We start from the raw sequence: 20,525 nt of genomic DNA on the forward strand, positions 1-20,525 counted from the left end.
CACAGGGGGGAACCACCAGAGAAGGGCAGCCCCAGGCAGTGGGCACTTGAGGGACCAGCTGGCCAGGACTACACCTGTGGGCCAGGCTGCTCCAGCAGGCCAGGTGCAGAACTAGAACAGCCCAGGCCCTTCCTGTGGAGATGGGGCCCAGGGAACACACTGCAAATCACAGGTGTAACACTGCTTTATTGGGAATGGATTACAAGTAAGGCACTGGGGCTTGCTATTCTCCTGGAGGGCGCAGCTCTGCGCTGCCAGTTCCAAGCAGGGCAGCGGACCAGGGCCGACCTTGTGTCCCGGGGCCCTGTGCTGCTCGGATTAAAGGCACTCTACTTAGCAACCGGCAGCTCAACCTCGGCTCGGAAACCTGAATCAGACAGAGTGAATTCACAGGGGTGCTGCTGCGTTAACACAAAGTTTGTTAGTCTATTAAAGTTCCTTTCGAGAAAAAGAAGGCAGAAGTCTGGCTACTAGAAAATACTTAGGAATGTTCTAGAATACTTTAAATTATAAACACGTGCCCAGCAAGTCATGGAACAGGATTTGGTGGAGGGTTGTGGCAGTCTGGACCCATCCCGGGGCAGGGACGGGAGACCCTAGGGCAGACGAGGGTGGTGTGGTCACACAGGGAACCCTGTTCCCTCAACTGTCCAGCCAATTTCCCACGCAGGACTGGTGCTGGGACTATTTTCCAACATCCCTGAAGGCACAGCCACTCTGCAGCACACCACCTGTGACCACCACACATGCAGTGTTTCCATCATAAGGAGATGCACACTGTGGACTGATCACAGATGCTGGGTCCTGCTGGGGAACCCAAGGCCCAGGAGCACCTCGAGCACCTTGGCACGGGGTCTTGGGGACACGCCTGCCCCCTTTGGCCATGTGGAGCACTGCCCTTCTTCCTTGGGGTGGACCTGCCGACCCCAGGATCCCAGAGAGCTGGCAGGTGGGCTGCTGAGACAAGGAAGCACACTCTTTCCTCATGCTGCCGGGCAGGACCAGGACGTCTGAGCTGCATCTTAGCTGCCATGGGAAACAGATTTCATGGCCACCAAAGACATGAATGAAAATGCCATCCAAGGGAGCCTGAACTTTAGTTACCTAAAGAACATTTTTTGGTGAAATCATTTTGGAGATGTTCCAAGATCTGCAAAACGATTTCAGATGACTCTGTCTTCAGTGCTACACAATGTACTTGGGTCGGGAGGTAAATCCATACCACTCTGCATGCTGGGGCACTGGCTCCCAAAAGCGACCTGACTCACATGAAAAGTCCAAGGAAGGAACATGAGGACCCCACCACGTTTGGGAAGATGCCAGTGGTCAGCCAGCTCTGTGACACAGTGACAAGGCCCTGTGCTGAGCACTGTGGACAGAGAGGACAGGAAGTGGGCGGCGTGAGTGTCAGGCTCAGCTCAGAACTGGTGTACAGGAGCACCAGCCCCTTCAGTGGACCCACAAGATCAGGCCTCATGTGATTAAGGGCAAAGCGGACAGCAGGGAGCAGAAGGCCACAGTTTGTAGGAAGAGAGGATTGTCCTTGGGGCAGATCCTGGTTGGCCTGGTCACTCATCCGGGCCAAGGCCAGCAAGAGTACAATGTCCCTCTGGGAAGCTCCAGGGCTGCCTGATCTGTCTGAAGAACACACAAGTTGTTTAAAACTTCTCGTATGGGTTTTTCTCTTTAAACAAACCTGAAAAAAACAGAAAAAAAAAGAGTTTTAAAGACAATCACTCAACTGAAAACAAGACTTCCAAGAGCAATGTAAATTTGTTAAGTTTCATGAAAAGTTTTTTTGTTTTTCAGAAAGGGCCTTGCTGAATTCTAGGCTGGCCTTGAATTTGTGATCCTCTGGCCTCAGCCTAGCAGGTGCTGGGATTACAGGTGTGGGTACAATACCAGGTTTATGCAGACTTTCTGAGGCCATGGAAAGATGGGTTCTCAGGCAACTCCCTGTGTTTGTGGCACTTTGTGAAATCAAACCACAATGGGCTTTAACACAGAAATGAAAAGCTGGGCGTGGTGGCACATGCCTGTGATCCAAGCACTTGGGAGGCAGAGGCAGGAGGATCATGGTGAGTTAAGAGGCCAACCCAGGCTACAGAGTAAGTTCAAGGCAGCCTGAGCTACATACCAAGGCCCTGTCTCAGAAACAGAAAACCAAAATAACAACAACAAAATAAAAATAGAAATGAAGCCAGGTGTGGTGGCATGTCCCTGTAATTACAGCACTCTGAAAGGCTGAAGCAGGTAGATTCCAAGTTTAAGAGCAGCCTGGGCAACTTGGCCAGTCCTTGTTTAAATTTAAATTTTTAAAATGACTGAAGATGTAGCTCAGTGCAAAGACCCTGGGTTCAATCCCCAGTACCAATAAACAGAACAAACTGAAGTAAACTTCCCAGGAAACCACAGTTCCAACAGACCCTTAAACGTCCCTGTAATCACCAGTGCATTTTCCACACTAAGGCTGCCGGCATCGCCAGTCTGACTCAAGCAGCAGCGCTCAGTAGGACGGAGGGGAGCTTGACCATTGGGGATCCCATGCTACTACCCTGCACCACGCACAGCACACACACTCTGCACGCCCACCCCACCCCACTGGGTGACACAGGCCTGGGTCACTAACCCCACCTTCTGCAGGTCTTGGCAGAGAGCAGGCTGGGCAGGAGAGGGCGGGCCAGGTACGGCTGTGATGGGACCAGTGGGTAAGACTGGGACAGTGACAGCCAAAGCCACACCACAGAGAACTACCTCCCAGCCAGGGCACCCCTGCAGCCCCAACAGAGGGGACAGGGGGCAGTCAGGATCCTCATAACCCGTCCTGAAGAGCCACGCCCTTTACTGGTGTTGCTCCGACACCCCCTCTACCTCTCCTACAACAGGATGTCACAGTGATCAGGGAGCAGCTGGGACATCAAAGAACCGCGAGAATACCTCTCCCCTCATTCAGGTAAGAGCTCCAAGACACGCCTATTGGGAAAGAACTTTCCCCAGAGGGTGCAGCCTCCACACTGCGCTTCCGACAAACAGCATGGCCAGCTGTGGGCTGCGGGTGCAGGCAGGCAAGGGGAGGGCCCACCGCGCAACCCCAAATCCGGTGCAGGACGTCAACGGTGAATGTGGGCTTTAAAACCAGCTGAGTCCACTAAACACAAGTGCAGACAGGGCAGGGTAACACCGGTTAAGACTATGTCACTTAGGAAGTGCAGACCAGATAAGAAGCCTACACCTAACACGCACATTCACCATCTCCCGTAAAGTCGCCCACCAGGTCTCCCTACACCAAACTAAGCAAGGCAAAGCATCTGGCAGTGCTGGGAAAGGTGACAGGCCTCACTCAGCCAGTCTCCAAACCTCAGCTCAGAGCCACACCCAGTATGCAGGACAGCGGACAGGGGACACCCAGGTCCAGAGCTGCAGCCAGCTATAGGCCTGCACTGTGAGCCAGCAGCTCACAGGGAAGGGCCTGGCCAAGACAAGCCCACCAAGCTCCTTTGTGAAGAGGCCAGCGCTGCCTGCTGGAGGACAGCCTGCAGCACAGACAGAAGGAAGTCGCTGTGCTGGTTCTAACCAGCAGAAAGGAGACAGAGACTTACCGTATTTTCTTCTGATTTCATCGTGTCTTGTCTTCATCTCTGCTCTCCTAAAAAAAAATTTAATCAGACAACATCAGGAGAGGATGTGGGAAAAAGGAACCCTTCTCTACTATCGTGGGTGGGAGTGTGGACAGTGTGGAAATCAGTGTGGAGATTCCTCAAAAACCATAACTAGAGGTCCCATACGCACTCCCATGTTTGTAGTAGCACAGTTTATAATAGCCAAGTCCTGGAAGCTGCCTAAATACCCACCAACTGATGAATGGATAATGTTGTGGTACATTTTATACAATGGAATACTACTCTGCCATAAAGAAGGGTAAGCTTGAGACATTTCTAGCTAAATGGATGCACCTTGAGATCATTCTGTTAAGTGAAATAAATGAGACACATGTAAATACCACAGTGTTTCTCTGATATAAAAAATCAGAAGTATAAATGAGGACCAAAATGTGTAAAAGAAATTGTGAAACAGGAAGAAAATGTCCAAATGCAAACGAAGAGAAAAGGAAGAAGAAAGAAACAAAGCTTTTGTAAATAGGGGTAAAGCATTGAAAGGAGGTGAAGGGAATGTAAAAAAACACCAGAATCAAGTTATAGCGTGTACAGGTACAAATCTCCTAGGATGAATGTGACATCCATTATGTACACCTAAAATATACCGAGAAACTTAATTAGGAGAAAAATAAGATACCATCAAACTACCCACTGGCACAATGCCACCACAACAGATGCCTCTTCCCCTCCAGGAGCTGAGGCCCAGGTTCCCAGGAGGCCAGATGGGGACGAGCTTGGCCATCAGATCACATGCCCAGCACGGTGGCTGGGTAAAGCAGCCTGGGACACTACAGTAAAGCAGTCCCTCTTTGTGATAACTCAGCTCAATGCCCGATAGATACTGTGAGCCTCCCCAGCTCCTCTAAGGGAGCAGTGCTGGACCCTAAAGGCCCAGCTGCTTCTGCTATTAGGTGCCTGGTCACTGCACCAAAACCCAGCCATCTGCAAGACCAGCTGCACTCCCTCCCCTTACCACCCTGGAGGAAACAGACTAGGCAGCCCAAACTTGCAAGGCTCCTATCAACCTGGGAAATCCGGGGAGCCGCTCTGCGGCCTCACCTCTCCTCCTGCCGGACCCTCCTCTCCTCTTGCTCCCTCATGGCACGCTCATCCCTCTTATCCGGCTTCCGGCTCCTCTTTCTCCTGCAACAGCAGCAGCAGGCCACAGTGACACCCAGGATGAGGGAGCCGCCCAGCACAGACATGGTGATGATCAGCGCCTCGAAGTTCACTGCAAAGCCAGACCCGAGAGTCAGAGCCACGTTCCTCACCACCCCAGCCACGGAAGGCAGTGTCCCTCCTCTGGGGGGAACCCTGAAGCCTGGTACACTACACTGCCCAGGCCACAGCTCTCGGGCTTGCATCTGCCTCTAGCCATCTGGCTGTCTGTGACTTCATTCCTGGACAACCATGATAAAGGGTCAGAATGGCTTTTCTACTTGAGCCTGAGAAGAGGTTTCCGGTTACAGAAAGGTAAACAGAAACCAGAAAGAAGCCCAGGCCTCTCCACACTCCTGAGCCGGCTTAAACCTCTCTGTGGTGCTCCTCAGAAATGGAGGCTGCACTGCCTGCAGCAGCAATGTCCACTATTTAAGTCAAAATCAAAAACATCACAACTACTTCCCAGAAGAGCAAATGTCTTTCAAATGACCACCAAACCTGAGGGGAAGGCTTTGGAGAGCAGCCCAGCCACTGCGTCATCTGTGGGGGGATGACTTGGCAGCATGGCTCCATGGCTTCCTGCTAAAGCCAGCCTCTGGTGACAAAAACATTGTCAGCATCTCTCAGATCTTGAAATTATACCATTCGTGCTTTTCCTGTTCAGCTCAGTCCAAAGCCAAGTGGGAACACCCCATCCCACTCTGCACACACATTGGGTCTCACAGTCCTGAGACAGTCCTGAGTCAGCTCCAGGATGAGCTCCCCACTGTGCAGCTCCACCCTGTGCCCGCTACATGAAGCCAGCAACCCGGGGGCCATGCTCGGGGTGGGGCTGTGTTCCACTGAGTCCAGGCCTGGAGGGCCTGCACACCACTCCTGCGAGCTGTCCCTTTCACCAACTCCTTGTATTTTTTTTTTTTTTTTTTTTTTTTTGTCTTTTTCCTTTTTATTGGTACCAAGGATTGAACTCATGACTGCCTGCTTCCAATGCAGGCGCTTATGCCGCTGAGCTAAATCCCCAGCCCCTGTATGGTAGCATATTAAACATCGCATTCTTTGCTTTACTTTACTTTTTCCTTATTAACCACTTTAAAATCAACTGTTGGTGTCACATGTGCTCCAACATCCTTGAGCTTTTTAATCATGTGTCCTGTCCTCCTATGACCTAGTCTGTGGGTGTAGAGTTACAAAAAATAGCAGCAATGTGCATAATTAGAAGGGAAAGGCTCTGGGGAAAGGCAGCAGCCAAGACAGTGGAGCAGTGAGGGAGCGGTGATGCCTGGGAGGACATGGAGCAGGCGGGCATGGTGGGGATGGCGCACTCACAGGCACGTCCAATCACAGCCCCAGGGCAGCTTCGGAAAAGTCATTTCAGAGGGAAGGGGGAACCCAGTGCCAGGACTTGGAACAGTGGAGCAGTGGTCCTGCAAAGCCCTCGCTGTTGCTCTAGCAGCCGAGCACTGGATATTCCAGGCTTATTTGTGGTGGTGGCACTCTGCCATAGGTAAGCTGGTTCTGGGTTGTGGCTTGGGCACTCAGTCTCTAAAACATTCACCATCCCTGAGCGAGAAGATAGGTGCGTAAAGAGTAGACTACAGAAAGATTCAAGCTGTACACACACACACACACACACACACACACACACACACAGTGCTCTAAGAAAATACTAGCTCCCTTAGGAGTTGAGGGAGGTCTATGTGACCCAAAACCTGAAACCACAAAAGAAAAAATTTTAAAAATTCAACGCAGAAAAATGAGTTCCAAGTAGCAAGACACACCCCAGACTTAAAAAGCCAGCCAGAAAACAATCTGAATCCTTCTCATGAATGAACACCTGTGCAATCCACCAGTAGCAGAGACAGAAGAAATGTGGAAAGTCGGGAAGAGGGGCTCCTAAGCCAGGGATGCAGAATCCCAGGGAGCCTACACTGGCTTTGGGGGCAGCGCAGGCAGACCCAGCATACATGTGGAGACTGCAACGAAGACGACCCACCCTCGACTCTGCCCCCAGCACCAGGCCCAGCACCTTGAAAGCCTCATGGCCTGTACTTCCTTCTCTATGGGCGTGGCTCAGAGGCTCACCAGCGTGATTCCTGGCGATTTATGCTGAGCCCCTGCTGGAATTTCCAGGAAAGCACTAATTTTGCACACAGTAAATGAAAATGATGACTTACCCCAGCAAATACCCCAGCGTGCAGAACTCAGCTTGCAGAGAGAAGCGGGTGGTAAGATCTTCCTAACCGGGTAGTCCATGCAGGTCTTGTTAGTGTTGCACCACAGACACTGTAAGACAGAGTGTCACACAGCTACTTCAGCCTGGGAACCAGCCAGCCACTTCGAAGGGCTTCCCCACCTGGGACCCTGGCAGCCCTCCTAGGAAGATGCCATACAGCTTTGGCCTCCAACCAGTCCTGCTCACTTTGCTGCCCTCTGGTCTGTGTTTGACACTGTGGGCAGCTGCTCACCAAGGCCGTGTAACTCAGATGGTGCCCACAATCTGCCAACGCCAGCCCCAATCCTGTAGGTTTCCACACTGGTCTTGAGAGCCACCCCACCTTGGAAGGAGCCTCTTCCCTGGACATCTGCACCTTCCTCATGTCGAGCCCGAGTTGACAAACCGACTCAACACACCACCCGTGTCTCCTGCCCTGCCTCCTGACCCACACATACTTCACAGGCCGCACCACCACCTCCTACAGCAGCCCATGCGTGGTGCCTACCAACCCCTGCACGTGGGCAGGCACCAAGGTGCAGGACAAAGCCTGGCTCATGGTATGGGCCCACTAAGCATTGGCTGAATGGTCTCAAGAGGCCCCAAGGCTCTGCCCTCTGCCTTTACCCTGGTACTAAGTTATTGCAGCTTGAATAACCAACTCAAGAAAGGTCACACGGCTGTGGCCTCTGGTTTGAGGCGCCTGAACATTAGGGAGACTACCCCAGCAAATGCCAACTGTACAGCAGGCCTGCCACTCACCACAGCAGCATACTCACGGTGGGAGGAGCCACCAGCAGGTGACACACAGGACGCAGCAGGAGAGCTGCAACCCCCACAGCACTGAGCTTGCCTGTCAGGCTGAGACTCTGCTGGCTATTTAAAGCCAGTGTTACTGAACCAACAGAACTGAAGGGTCGCGCTTTTTGGGACCTTCCATCTATTATGAAAACATTAACGTGCACCGTGGGTTATCTGGATTACTTGTGCGGTGCCTGCTCCGGGGCCTCATGTTCACAAAGGCTCAGAATCTGAGCCACTGATGGCTGCTGGGTCTGTCCTGGACCAGCAATTTGCAGTGAGCCCTCCACCTCCAACAGCCCAGGCTGTAAATGTCTTAACTGTCTACCTACATACAACTTGGTGCTCGCTGAGTGGACACAGCCCGCTCCCATATGGTGGCACCAGAGATTGAACCCTGAGCCTTCAACTGAGCTACACTGCGTCACTCCTTTTTTGAAATCCTAGAATAGAGATTTACTAAGTTGCTAAATTGCCCATGCTGGCCTCAAACCTATGATCCTCCTGCCTCAGCTTCCCAAAGCAGGGACCCCAGCTGTGCACCAACATACTCAGCTGGCTGCCAATGTTTAGCTGAAGCAATAGTCACGTGGTGAACAACTCAGCCAGCACCCAGGGCACATGCTGTAGCTGCAGCCTCACCTCAAGCCGACCCAGCCTGTCAGGCCTTCCTGAGGAATCAGGCACTCGAACGCCTGTGTGTTGAGGACAGGCGCTGTGGGCCCGGGCCAGACCCTCTCCCCTGACCTTTCTGACTTGCTCTGGTGGGTTCAAAGCAGGTCAGGTCTACAGCTCTCCTTGGCCTACTCTACCCACTGCGCTCTGGGTGGTACCTCCATGGGTGGTCACCCTCCTCAACATTGCAGACAGACAGAGAGACAGATACACACACAAGCCCCCTTCCTAAACAGTGAGCTCCTTTTATGGTTGAACAGGAACAATAAGGAAAATCCAGAAACTCAAAAAAGCAGCTTAAAAAATAACACCCGGGTGACCAGACCCAGCAGAGCAGGCCCTCTGAGCCCCCAAGGTGATGAAACACATCTCACTCCCGTGCTACTTACACCTGTGGAGTTAACATGTAACTAACATCTCAGAGCAGAAGCCACCACCTGGCTCCTGACCACTCATGAGAGGGTAAGACCTACATGGAGGCAGAAAGGAGGTACACACACACACACCCTGGGGTCCTCAGAAAAGGCCACTGAGTTGTTTTGTATCCCAACTGCCCTCCCTTGGACTTCCCAAATAGGACCACACAGTGCTGAACTCAACAAGAAACACCAAGAGCTCCTCTGTGGGGTGGAGCCAGAGGCCAGGCACACAGAAGCCACCAGGTCTCAAACAAAGATGTTTGAGCACCATCACAAGATCTGTGCTGGGGTGTTGTTTCCTTCATCACTCAATGGATGCACTGCCCCAATCTGTTCAGATGCCAGGACCCCGACCTAAGATGGGCCCCCTTGTTAAGTGGGGCATTAAGGAGTCTGGTAACCTTATTGCTCGAGGGCATGCAGGCATTTAAGGGAATTGAATACCAAATCCAGTGGACTGGCCAAGTATCCCAGGGCACCAGATGGCCTGGGGTCTCCAGCTGACTAGCAGCTACTCCCCCTCGTGCCTATATGAACCTATGCAAAGAGCTGACAGAACTTCCCCCAGTGCCCTGACAACAGAGGGAAAGCAAGGTTCCCTCTCTCCTCTCCATCTCCTGATGGGGCACAGCAATGCTGGAGGATTGGTCTCTGAAGCCTGTGACCCCACAGGAAGGCCTGGTCAGGGGCCAGCAGTCTCAGACCAGTGCCTGTCTCTTTCAGCACTGATTCTCACACACCAGCATACCTGTTTCCCAACCAGCAGCAGAAGCCCCAGCCTGCACACTTCCTGCTCCTGCCCTCCTGCTGCAGAGTAAAACCACCTATGTGGGCTGTACTTGGGGTGCCAGTAGTTTTCATCAGAAGGTTTAACATGCCCAAGAGGCACTACAACATGTTTAGCAACCGTCCTGAAAATACCCTAACCACAAAACTCTTCTCTCACACTCTCACTCACACACACACACACACACACACACACACACACACACACACACACGCTCCCCAGACCTGGAGAAAGCACTCAGATCCAAGTTACTTACAGAGACGTTCTTCAGGCACGCTTCACACGAAGTGTTTGTGTTCTGAGCACAGCCTGCTGGGAAAGCAAAGGCATCAGAGGGTCAGGCAGTAAAAGATAGCTCACTGGCCAAGAGGGACATGGGGCGGGATGCACAGGACTTGGAACCTCTGATCAAGGGATCAGAGCTTGGAGTCCCACAATCCCAGTATTTAAGAGACTGAGGCAGGAAGACAGCCACACCTAGGCTACAAAGTGAGCTCAAGGCCAGCCTGAACTACATAGAGAGCCTGTCAAAAAAATAAAAAGAAACTAAGGGTAAAGTGTCACCACAGCAACTTACTCTCATGGTTTGGGGAAAACAAAGGTAACACAATTGTAATTTATCATTTTGCAATTGATGTTTTTAAAATAATATACAGGCTATTTTACTGTAAGCTGAAAAGTCTGGAAAAAGTAGCTAGAGAGGGTGTGTAAGTCAAGTGTAGCCACACTGAAATCAATGGGGGCTCCTCACTAACCTTGCCCACCCTGAGGTTGTCTCCCACCCTGAGGTAGCCTGGCACACTATTACCCTGGCCTTCCAAAGTCACCTCCAAGAAACCAGACCCCCTTTCTCACCAGTCCGACACAGTGGCTTCAGGCAAGGGCCTCTTCCCAGATCTTCATTTTGATAAATGTGCTTGTATGAGCTCCAAGAGACACACCCTGGCCTAAATCCACCGCTGGCCTCTGGATTACTGGCCAGTGTGAGTCTTCCAGAGGCCAGGAAGGAAGAGCTGGAGCCACCTAGACTTTCACCTCCTGCACACACCAGGAACACAGTGGTTCTTCAACACTGGGAAACCAGGTCCTCAGCAAAGTAACAAGTGGGATGGTCCATTCTCTCATGGAAGATGCCACAGAAGAACACACTGACCATTCTCTCCAGCTCCACTTTACAGGACACGTGGAGGTAAGAAAAACTGCCCTGTGTTTCTTGAGGATTCTGTGTGCTCATTTTTTTTTGTCTTTTTCATTTTTATCGGTACCAAGGATGACCGACCGCCTGCTTGCAAGGCAAGGTGCTTATGCCGCTGAGCTAAATCCCCAGCCCCGTTTGCTAATTTGCAAAGAACTCTAAACTGTATCATACTTGGACCTCAGCTGAGGTCCCTTTAGGGACTGCCACCCCCACGTAAAATTCTTGGATGGAACCTAACCCCATACACATTAACGAAGGTTCCTTGTTAATGGCCTATTAATTTCATAAATTTTTTCCCTAAAGGTCTTTGATATACTATGGGTTCCTCATGTTTTCCCTCCACCAAAGAACACACACACACAAAAGAACTATTTTAAAAATTGCAGGCTTGAGATGGGCGTGGTGGCTCAGGCCTGTAATCCCAGCATTCGGTAGGCTGAGGTGGGAGGATCCTTTCGGGTTCGAGACCAGCCTGGGCTACAAAGTGAGTTCAAGGCCAGCCTGAACTGCATAGTGAGACCCTGTGTCAAAAAAAAAGTTAAAAAAAAACAAAACTGCAGGCTTCCCAGGCATGGTGGTGCATACTTATAACCCCAGCACTTGGGAGGCCGGAGCAAGAGGATCACTTCAAGTGTGAGGCCAACTTGGGCTACACAACGGGTTTGTGGCCAGCCTGGACTAGAGTTTAACTCTGTCTCAAAAACAAAACAAAACAAAACAAAACAAAACAAGGAGGACTTTGGATTGTTACGATGTCCGCGCAGTATTCTTGTAAATATGAACTGTTTACACCTCAGCAACCATATTCCTATACAAGGAGAAACAATAAAATACCTTTGCACACAATCTACAGTGAGAGGGGGCCCGGGGCCTCAGCCCTGCAAGCAGTAACTTCTCCAGGGACAAGGTCACAGCAGGCCCAACGCAAGTGGGCAGGACACAGCTCCACAAGTGTGGCATTAAGGCCCCGGTCAAGGTGTCCCCGAGAGAAATGCACCACTCTCTGAGTGTACAGATAGTCCAGGGAACAGAAGAGCTGACACACGGAAGCGATATTTCCTGGTGAATTTCCAAACCGCCCGTCGGAGGTGCAGGGCAAGGGGACACAGCGCACCGCACAGTCACCAGCTCTAGCAATGCAAGCAAACACGCCCACGAGCCACTGATAAAGGTCTGGCGCTGTTTGGATCTCAGATACACTTGTTCTGCTCGATAACAAGAGCTCACCTGCACCCGTGTGACCAGAACTCTACTTGGGCTCCAAGTCCCTTGCCGGAGTGGAATTAGCTCCTACTACTTGACACAAAACTGCGGCACTGCTGTCACAAAGCGCTAAGCACACGGGGAGGTGGATAACAAATCTACACAACAGTGGACGGGAGCAACAATTTTTTTGTTGTTGTTGTCTTTTTTGTTTTTATCGGTACCAGGGATCGAACTCACGACTGTCTGCTTGCAAGGCAGGCGCTTATGCCGCTGAGCTAAATCCCTAGCCCCTGGGAGAAACAATTTTAAGATCACAAAAAGAAAACATGCTTTGCCAGGTGGGTGAGAAAACTTGCCCAGAATGACACCGGCCCCTCCAGCCCGCCCGGGTCACCCCGCTGCGAGGGTCACGAGGGAGGTCAGAGGCCTCCTGGGGACCTATAGACCAGGGCCAGCCAGAAGCCCTGGCGGCGGAGGCTAGGGGCCCAGCGCCTGAATTCGGGGTGCCCAGGCCCGCGTCCTCCGGAACTGTCGCGGGCACCAGGGCTCCACACCTGGCACCGGCGTGACCCGCGAGGACAGACGGAGGCCAAATCGCTCGCGGCCGCCCGGCCTCGGCCCCTCCGCGTCCCGCTGCCCACCGCCCAGCCCGCGCCGGGCCTCACCTGCTCCGGTAGGCTCTGGCGCAGTCGCCAGGATCAGCAGCAGGAGTAGCGCGGCGCCGCAGAGCGGCAGCACCCAGCGCGGGGACCCGCGGGCCGCGCCGGGGGCCATGGTGGTCGCTAAGTGGTTCCTCAGAGCCACCGCAAACGCGACGCCAGCGCCTCAGCTCTGCGCCCGAAAAGCCGAGGCGCCGGAAGGGGGCGGTCTGGGGGCGTGGTCAGCGACTGCGCAGCCGCAGGCTACGGATCGCTCCGCCCCTTTCACCTTCCGGCTTGCCTCACAGCGGGTCGTGTGTGGCTCAGTGCGCCTGCGCATCGGAGGGCCCCGGCGGGCGGTGGGGCGGGGTTGGAGGGGTTGGATTCCTGACCCTGCAGAGGTGCGTGGTCCTCCACGGTGAACCCAGGTGCTGGCGAAACTTTATTTTGAGGTGACGGTTTTGAGAGTGAGACACACTGTTGTAGCCCAAACTGGCCTCGAAGTGGGTGGGAGCCTCCTGCCTCAGCCTGCCTAGCCCTGGTATGCCACACTACGCTCAGAACTCAGGGAGGGCTCAGAGGCGGTGGGTGGACCTGAGCCCGTGGGCTCCCTCACCCGATGTCCCCAGGCCAACTCCCCAAGGCCTGTCCCCTGTGACACAGAGACTACCTCTGGGAAGGGACAGACTCACCCTGGGCTCTGAACCTGTTACTTATTAACAGCATGGTTTGTGTTTTAAGCAGTCGGGGACTTCAAGCAGTTTGCTAAAACTAAAAACAATGACTTCCTTTGGATCTGTACAGATACAGAACAAAGCCTGGCCTTTTGTTTTCTTGGTTTCCTTGAATCTTTGAGTCAAAGCTCTCTCAGCTCAAGCATACAAGTTTTTCTAAAAGTTGACAAAAACAAGTTGGCTGGCCCAGAGTTTATCTGACATCTCTGAACCCCTTTCAGAACTGAAGACACTAAGATAAGGGGGTGGTGGTGGCCTTCAACTACCCAAGATTCTGCAGTTACTCCCCCAGGCTGGCCACCCTAAATCTGAGCACGGTTCTTTAGCACTGAACACTCCACACCCCACCCAGACTTCTCCTCGGGTGGAGACAGAACTGCTGGGTTAAAGCCTTCCTGTGCCCGCTCTCACCAGCCCTTGCACCAAAGCTGGGAACTGACCCTCCCCTCATTGCCGCAGGCCCAAATGGCTTTACCAAATCCAAATCCAAATCCAAAGCCTGGTTCAGTCTGTCAGAGCCCTGTCCCCTTTGCTTCTCGTTTCTCCAGCTGAAGTCTCTTTCCAGTTTCTCCCTGTTGGAAGCATTTCCTGTATCACTTCGGTTTTAATTTCCTTTATCACAGAAGCAATGTGCTAGCTGATGACACCCAGGGTGTCCCAGGTGCCCAGGGACATTTTTGAGGCATTAAGTACATAAGGTCATTAAAGACGGGCTGGGGTTATAGCTCAGTAGCACACCTCTTGCCTGGCAGGCTCAAAGCCGTGAGTTCGAGTCCTGATACTGAAAGGATTTTGGCCCAGACAGGACACTGTAGCGGGTCAAGCCTTGAAGACAGAATCAAGGGACTCTATCTTCCTCCGCCCCTAGGAATTTACCTGTGGCTCAAAATGAATACCAATGGGCTACCTGAATATCACTAATGCCCCTCAGGCACCACCCCAAACCTAAGCTACATGTGTGCCTCTACTCCATGTGACAGAGAGATTGCCAGACCCCGGAGAGAATGCCATCCCCCAAAGACAATGCCAGACCCTGGTGGGTCAGGGGGGCTCTCCCTGCATTCTTAAAATAAAGGTCATTTATATTTCATATTTATCTTTTCAGCCGTGCCACAATTCTATCAGATACAAAAAAAAGAACATTAAAGACAAACTCAAAATTATCTTAAATTTGTATTATTATTATTATTGTATGCATCATGTGAGTCCTGAGAGAACCTCAATCCACAGCAGTGGTGGAATGGGCTTTGGGAATTGTTCTTAGGAGGGAGAGGATCCTTCTTGCTTCCCTGGATCTGTTGCCCTCTCCTAGTCTTGTTCCACCTGCTCGAAGGAGCTGAATTTCTACCTGGCATAATCTCGTTCATCTGTGAGTACAGGACGGCTGTGGGCCTGAGGTCCCAATTCTGGTGGACCTGTGTTGGGTCTAAGATCACTATGAGAGACCCCAGACAGCCTCTAAATTCATTAAAATCTCATCTGCATGCTAATGACACATGCCTTAACAGTTCACAGTTGCTATGAAAATGATGGGAAAGACTCAGAAATGAAGGGTCAGCCGTGGTGGTGCGCGTCTGTCATCCCAGTGCTCAGGAGGCTGAGGCAGGAGCACTGCTATAAGTTTGTGGCTAGTCTGGGCTACATAGTGAGTTCAAGCCCAGCCTAAACTACATAGCAAGGCCCTGTCTCAAAAAAAGAAAGAAAGAAAGAAAAAAAGAGAGAAGCACCTGAGTTCCCCAAGCAGATCTCTGCACAGTCCCAGAAAACACATGGATATTCCTCCCCTGGCTAGCCTGTCTCTCCCTACTCATTTCTTTTACCCTCTATCCATAATCTCTTGACTCCCAAATGCAGAGTTGATTTATCTCCTACTTCTGTTCTTGGCCAACACTAAAAGTCTGTTCAATGGGTGCTGGATCTTGTTACTGGTTTTGCCATTCTAAGAGGGTAAAAGTTCAGGGTTGAAAATCAGTCATGTCTTCTGGAAGCCCATCTGGCCACCATCCTGGCTCAGAAGGAGCAGTGCAGGATCCATAAGTGGTACCTGTCCCGTGGAGCACTAGGCCACGTTCTGTAGCTGCCAGACACCCCTGACCCTCAGGAGACCACATGAGGGGACAATGAGTGGACGGCAGCTGAGTGTCCAAGGTCTTCCCTGATCCCCTGCACTTTGGGCTCCCATGGTTGGAAGTTTGGCTACAGGGCGCCCAGGTCAGTAAGGAGATGCCACCTGCCGGCCAGGAGGCACTCCAGGGTGCTCTGCAGTGTGCAGTGTCCAGATCAAAAGAACACGGAGCTGGATCTCTAGGAAAGATCTAACATTTGGGACTACAGAGTGGGATTGTAGCCAGGCATGGTGGTGCACACCTGTGATCCCAGCACTCAGGAGGCTGAGGCAGGAGGAGATGGAGACCACCACGAAGAGGGTCTGAGCAGGATTTAAAATGAACTAACTGGCTTTTATGTTCATTTGTGAGTCTGTGCCAGGCCCCTTGTCTGGAGATGGGCAGTGGATTCACTGTAAGTGAACCTCTGTGAATCACCCGTTCCAGCTGAGGCCTGCAGTGGCCTGTGATGCTGTGACAACAGGCAAGGTAAGGGCACAGCTGAGGACACCTGGTTCCAATCTGAGTTAACTAAATAGAGACCGCAGCTGCAGGTGTCTCAGTCCTGTGGTGAAGGTCAGCCTGGAGATAACATATCTCTAAATTAACATAATTTATTACTTGGAGAAGTCCTTGAGCCAACTCCCAAGGTCCTGCTCTCTTTCCTGTGGTCCACTCTAACTCCTTCCTTGTTTGAAAACCAAATAAATACAGGCGGGCCAGAAAAGTTCTCTGTCTCAGCCCCCAGAAACTCCCAACTCTGTTAGCGGAGTTTGATCCTCCTGGAGCCCTAAAATCATACACTTATGTCTTTAATCCTTTGCTGTCTGATGGTTTGGGAGGTTTCAGGCCTGACTGGTCTGCAATAAAAAGGGTCACCAACCGTTTGAGGCCAATCTGGGCTACACAGTAAGTTTGAGGCCAGCCTGCTCTACAAAGTGAGACCTTGTCTCAGAAAAACCAAAGACAACACAACAACAGAAGAATGAGCTTGCAATGCAGTCTGCATATGCACAGGGAGGGTTGTCTCTGGTGTATCCTGAGGACAGAGAAATGGCTGGGACTTTCATCAGAACAAAGAAACCAGGCTTTCTGGAGGAGCTGGCAAACTCCAGCTGGCAAGAGGCAGCAATGACGTGCCTGCTAATCCTAAAATCACTGTATAACAGCTTATCTTGTACAAACTGAGCCCACAGTGTCATAAAGTTGAAGAATGAAAATCACAGACAAAAGGAGGAATTAGGAGAGTGTTTATAAGAAATGAGAAGAGAAATACCAGCCTGGTGTGGTGGCACATGACTGTAATCCCAACACTCAGGAGATTGAGGCAGGAGGATCACCACGAGTTCAAGGCCAGCCTGGCCTATGCAAGTGAGATTCTGTCTCAAAAAACAAACAACAATAACAGCAACAAAAACAAAAACCAAACCAGGTGTGGTGGCTCATGCCTGTAATCCCAGCATTTGGGAGGTTGAGGCAGGAGGATCATTGCAAATTTGAGACCAGCCTGGGCTACACAGTGAGCTTGAGGCAGCCTGAAATGCATGTGAGACCCTGTCTCAAAACAAAAAACAAAATAAAAACAAAAAACAAAAGATCAAGCAGTTTGCTTGAGATTGGCCTGGGGACTTCCCTGGTACGGTCTGGCAATGTAGTAGGGTTGGCTGCATGGAGTGCTAATGCCTGTATCTCCCCACTCAGGATCTCTGCATTTAGGGAAACATGGTGGGGGGGCACTGCCCTCTGCCCACTCCCAGAGAAAGCTAGGAAGCTCCACTTGGTCAAATCCCAACTCCACCCGTTCCCACCACCGAGAATTCAGCCCTATTACATGGCTTGAGGGGCTTCAATTGCCACAGCTCACAGTGGAAGCACAGGAGAGCTTGGGTTGGTTTTTGAGGCAGGTCACAGGTCACAGGTCATAGGTCATAGGTCACAACCAGTGTCCACTTCCCCAACCAACTCTTTAGCTTGGCACAGAGGGCTCACCTGAAGCCCCTGTCTGCCCAGGGTACCAGGCAGGGCACAGTGGGCTCTCACTGCGGGCACCCCCACCCCCAGAAGGAAGGGACAGAAGCCTCCTCCCAACCCTATGCAGGCAAAAACCCAGGCCCTGCCAGGGTCTGCTCCATACCTCCTAGGGCAAGAACTTTGCATCTTCACAGGGGACCTCCTGCTCTACCAGCAAGGGTCTGAAATCCATGCGTGGAGCAGTAGAGCTCTTTCCTTAGATATAGCACGTGTCCACCCCAGCAGCCTAGGGCTAGCACCAATTTTATGGTGCTTACTACCACATGGGTTACCACAGAGCAAGACAAGCAATGGATGGCAAAGTGTACACCCAACGGCAGGGGGACAGTAGCTGTGTTTACTGAAGATCTTGAGCAGAAAACTGAATGGCAGAAAAGGCGTTACACCCTGTGCAGAGAGACCAGGCTCTTAGGCTCAAGAGTGATAGGAAAAAGGGAATGCGTGTGCTTTGCTCTGGGGCTCTGTGGCACATGCTTGGAATCCCAGCACTCAGGAGACTGAGGTGAGAGAATCACCATGAGGTAGGAAGGAAGGAGTGAATTCCCAGCCCCCAGTAGCCTCTCTGTAAACAGTAAGACACACGAGGAAACGACTGCCAGCAGCAGCATTTAAAACACTGCCGAGGTTCAGGACAATTTAGTAATGCAGAATTTCAAAAAATCATTGCTCTAGAACAAGTTCCAGTTCTATCCATGCGAAGGCAAAAGTTAAGAAAGTCAAGGGCTTCAAGCCCTCCCAGCCTGGCGGAGATAACCGGTCATCTCGCCTACTCTGAGGGAAGCTGAGGCAGACTGACAATTGCCGATTTGAGCCCAGCTTGCACAATTTAGCAAGACCCTGTCTCGAAATAAAAAAAGAAAAAGGCTGCGGGTGGAGCTCCATGGGGAGGTGCTTGCCTTACCCAGCCATTGGGGAATTTCCAGAACTAAAACAAGACAAAATGGAAAAGCACTGAGCTGGGCCCGACAGGTTGCGGGAGCACAGGCCGTGCAGGTGTTCCACAGTGGGCAGGACTCAGAGCAGGCTGCAGTTCCAGGCACCCGAGTTTTCCAGGAAGAAGATGGCTAAGGAATCAGACTGTCACAGTGCTGTGGTGGTGGTGGGAGCATTGGCAGCTGCACCTGGAGCCCGGCAGGATGTCCCAGTGGAAGCCCAAGGCCCGGCCGGCAGGCAGTGCTGGATGCCCTGGAACCGTGGGTGCAGGCCCCTGCGGAGCTCTGTCCCAGTGCTTTCCTCTGGCAGCCGAGTGCCTGTGTGGTGGACCTGCTGCCCCTGGGGACCACATTCCTCCTGGGTTACGTAATTACTTCCAGAGGCCCTGCATAAAGAGAGGCTTCTTCCCTTCTTCGGAGCTGGAACACATTAAACCACCCAGCTCCCCGGAGGAGGAGATCTGGAGCCTGGAGCCCTAAGTTGGACATTGGAGGAGGGGACCTAAGGGGTGGGGCGGGCTTGGCTCCGAGACTGGGGAGAGGGATCCTCAGAGCAGTGGGTGGGGGTGGGGCCGGTTAGCCAAGGCTGTGGCACACCCCTAATATGGAGTGGCTCCCAGGTTTCATTTCAGGGGGTTTGGTTTGTGATACACAGGGCCTGTTGGGCTCAGGGACACAGGAAAAGACAGTCCTGTCCTGGGGAGCAGCCAGCCCCTCTGAGTGCTCCAGCTCCAAGCCTTCAGGGGTCCCTGAAACTGTGTCCCACACCCGTCCAGTCTCACAGCTGGCAGCAAGTGCAGCTGTATCTCATCCTCCGGCCACTCCTCCCGAGCGCAGCCTGGGTGGGCACTGCCACCTATCATCCTGCCGCAGACGGCTTCTGTCATGGGCCCGAGTCACAGAATGTCACATGGAAATTACATTTCCACAGGGCTTTGGAGGGAACAAAATGTCCCTAGACAGAGCCCAGGAGAGGGAGAACCTGGACTCACCCCAGTCACAGGACAGCATGCAGGTTTTCTGATTTCCGTCACAGAAAAGGAATTTTCAGGACCAGTAAGCAAGAGGCATAAAGGGATTTATCAGGCAGAATTCTAAAAGGACAACTCTTTTTTTTTTTTTTTAACTTTTTATCGGTACCAGGGATTGAACTCAAGACTGCCTGCTTGCAAGGCAGGTGCTTATGCCACTGAGCTAAATCCCCAGCCCCTAAAAGGACAACTCTTAAGAAATTGAAAGTATCATCAGGGATTTGGAGGTGGAAACCTGCAGGATTTGTGAATCTATGGGAAGACAGGATATAATTTACAGATGAAGCTGGACTTGTGCCTGTAATCCCAGCACTCAGGAGGCTGAGACAGAAGGCTCACCAGGAGTTCAAGACCAACCTGGGCTACACAGAGAGATCCTGTCTCAAAAAAAGGAAATTATAGGTGAAATGTGAGAGCTCTGTTGGCAAAGGAAGGGTGGCACAGGTGACAAGCACTACCGCTACAGAGCCATAGCCCACCACAGAGGCAGGGAGGCCCTTCTACAGGTGGCAGGCTTAATCTGTCCCCAGGTGTAAGACCCATGCTTCCATACCCAAAGGAAACATCGGAGGTCTTCTGTGTCTTTAAAGTCCCTGGAGATTATTGCCTGCAGTTCTGTTATGTAGTTTTTATTAAAAGTAAATTTTAGAATTTTAGAATTTTAGAATTATGAATTTCCTGTCTCCTTTGTGCTGCTCCTCTGTGCCCTTGGCCTCCAGTCCGTGGCAGAGAGATGCCCCAGCCCTGAGCAGCGCAGTCCACAGTGCACTGGCATAGCTGGCACTGCAGCATGGAATTTCGGAGACCAGGGCTCCTCCAAGCTTTCCTAGGCCTGGAGCAGAAACAGCTGCCCCAGCTCTCTGCCCCAGGGGTGGACAGCGGTGCAGACTGGGGAGCACAGCCCAGCCCAGGAAGGGCTGGAACCGCTTGGGCCCGAGG

The 20,525-nt window shown here is 52.0% G+C and overlaps 1 protein-coding gene across 2 annotated transcripts; it reads right to left on the bottom strand.

Moving 5' to 3' along the window:
- Positions 1-166: 166 nt before the first annotated feature.
- On the bottom strand, positions 167-12,985 carry Pttg1ip (PTTG1 interacting protein). Of its 2 annotated transcripts, none has more exons than XM_003463943.5 (6): positions 12,781-12,985; positions 9,968-10,020; positions 6,992-7,100; positions 4,716-4,887; positions 3,600-3,646; positions 167-1,696 (listed from the first exon to the last, which is right to left on the bottom strand). In XM_003463943.5, the coding sequence occupies exons 1-6, from the start codon at positions 12,887-12,889 to the stop codon at positions 1,659-1,661; spliced, it is 528 nt and encodes a 175-aa protein (XP_003463991.1). In that variant the 5' UTR covers positions 12,890-12,985; the 3' UTR covers positions 167-1,658. The 2 variants fall into 2 exon arrangements, with proteins under 2 accessions (XP_003463991.1, XP_005001050.1); XM_005000993.4 differs by having other exon boundaries at positions 9,968-10,023; positions 12,781-12,983.
- Between the last annotated feature and the right edge of the window lie 7,540 nt (positions 12,986-20,525).

Source organism: Cavia porcellus, unplaced genomic scaffold (assembly GCF_034190915.1).
Source record: "Cavia porcellus strain 051 isolate PalLab524CR breed Dunkin Hartley unplaced genomic scaffold, mCavPor4.1 scaffold_15, whole genome shotgun sequence".
Lineage (NCBI taxonomy): Eukaryota > Metazoa > Chordata > Mammalia > Rodentia > Caviidae > Cavia > Cavia porcellus.

What these genes read in the sequence shown, in the direction of transcription:
- Pttg1ip (XM_005000993.4), bottom strand. Translation starts at nt 12,889, where the DNA reads ATGGCCCCCGGCGCGGCCCGCGGGTCCCCGCGCTGGGTGCTGCCGCTC. An exon ending in GCCAGAGCCTACCGGAGCAG is followed by an intron (nt 10,024 to 12,780) that starts GTGAGGCCCGGC and finishes TTGCTTTCCCAG; the next exon opens with CAGGCTGTGCTCAGAACACA. An exon ending in TGAAATCAGAAGAAAATACG is followed by an intron (nt 1,697 to 3,599) that starts GTAAGTCTCTGT and finishes TGTTTTTTTCAG; the next exon opens with GTTTGTTTAAAGAGAAAAAC.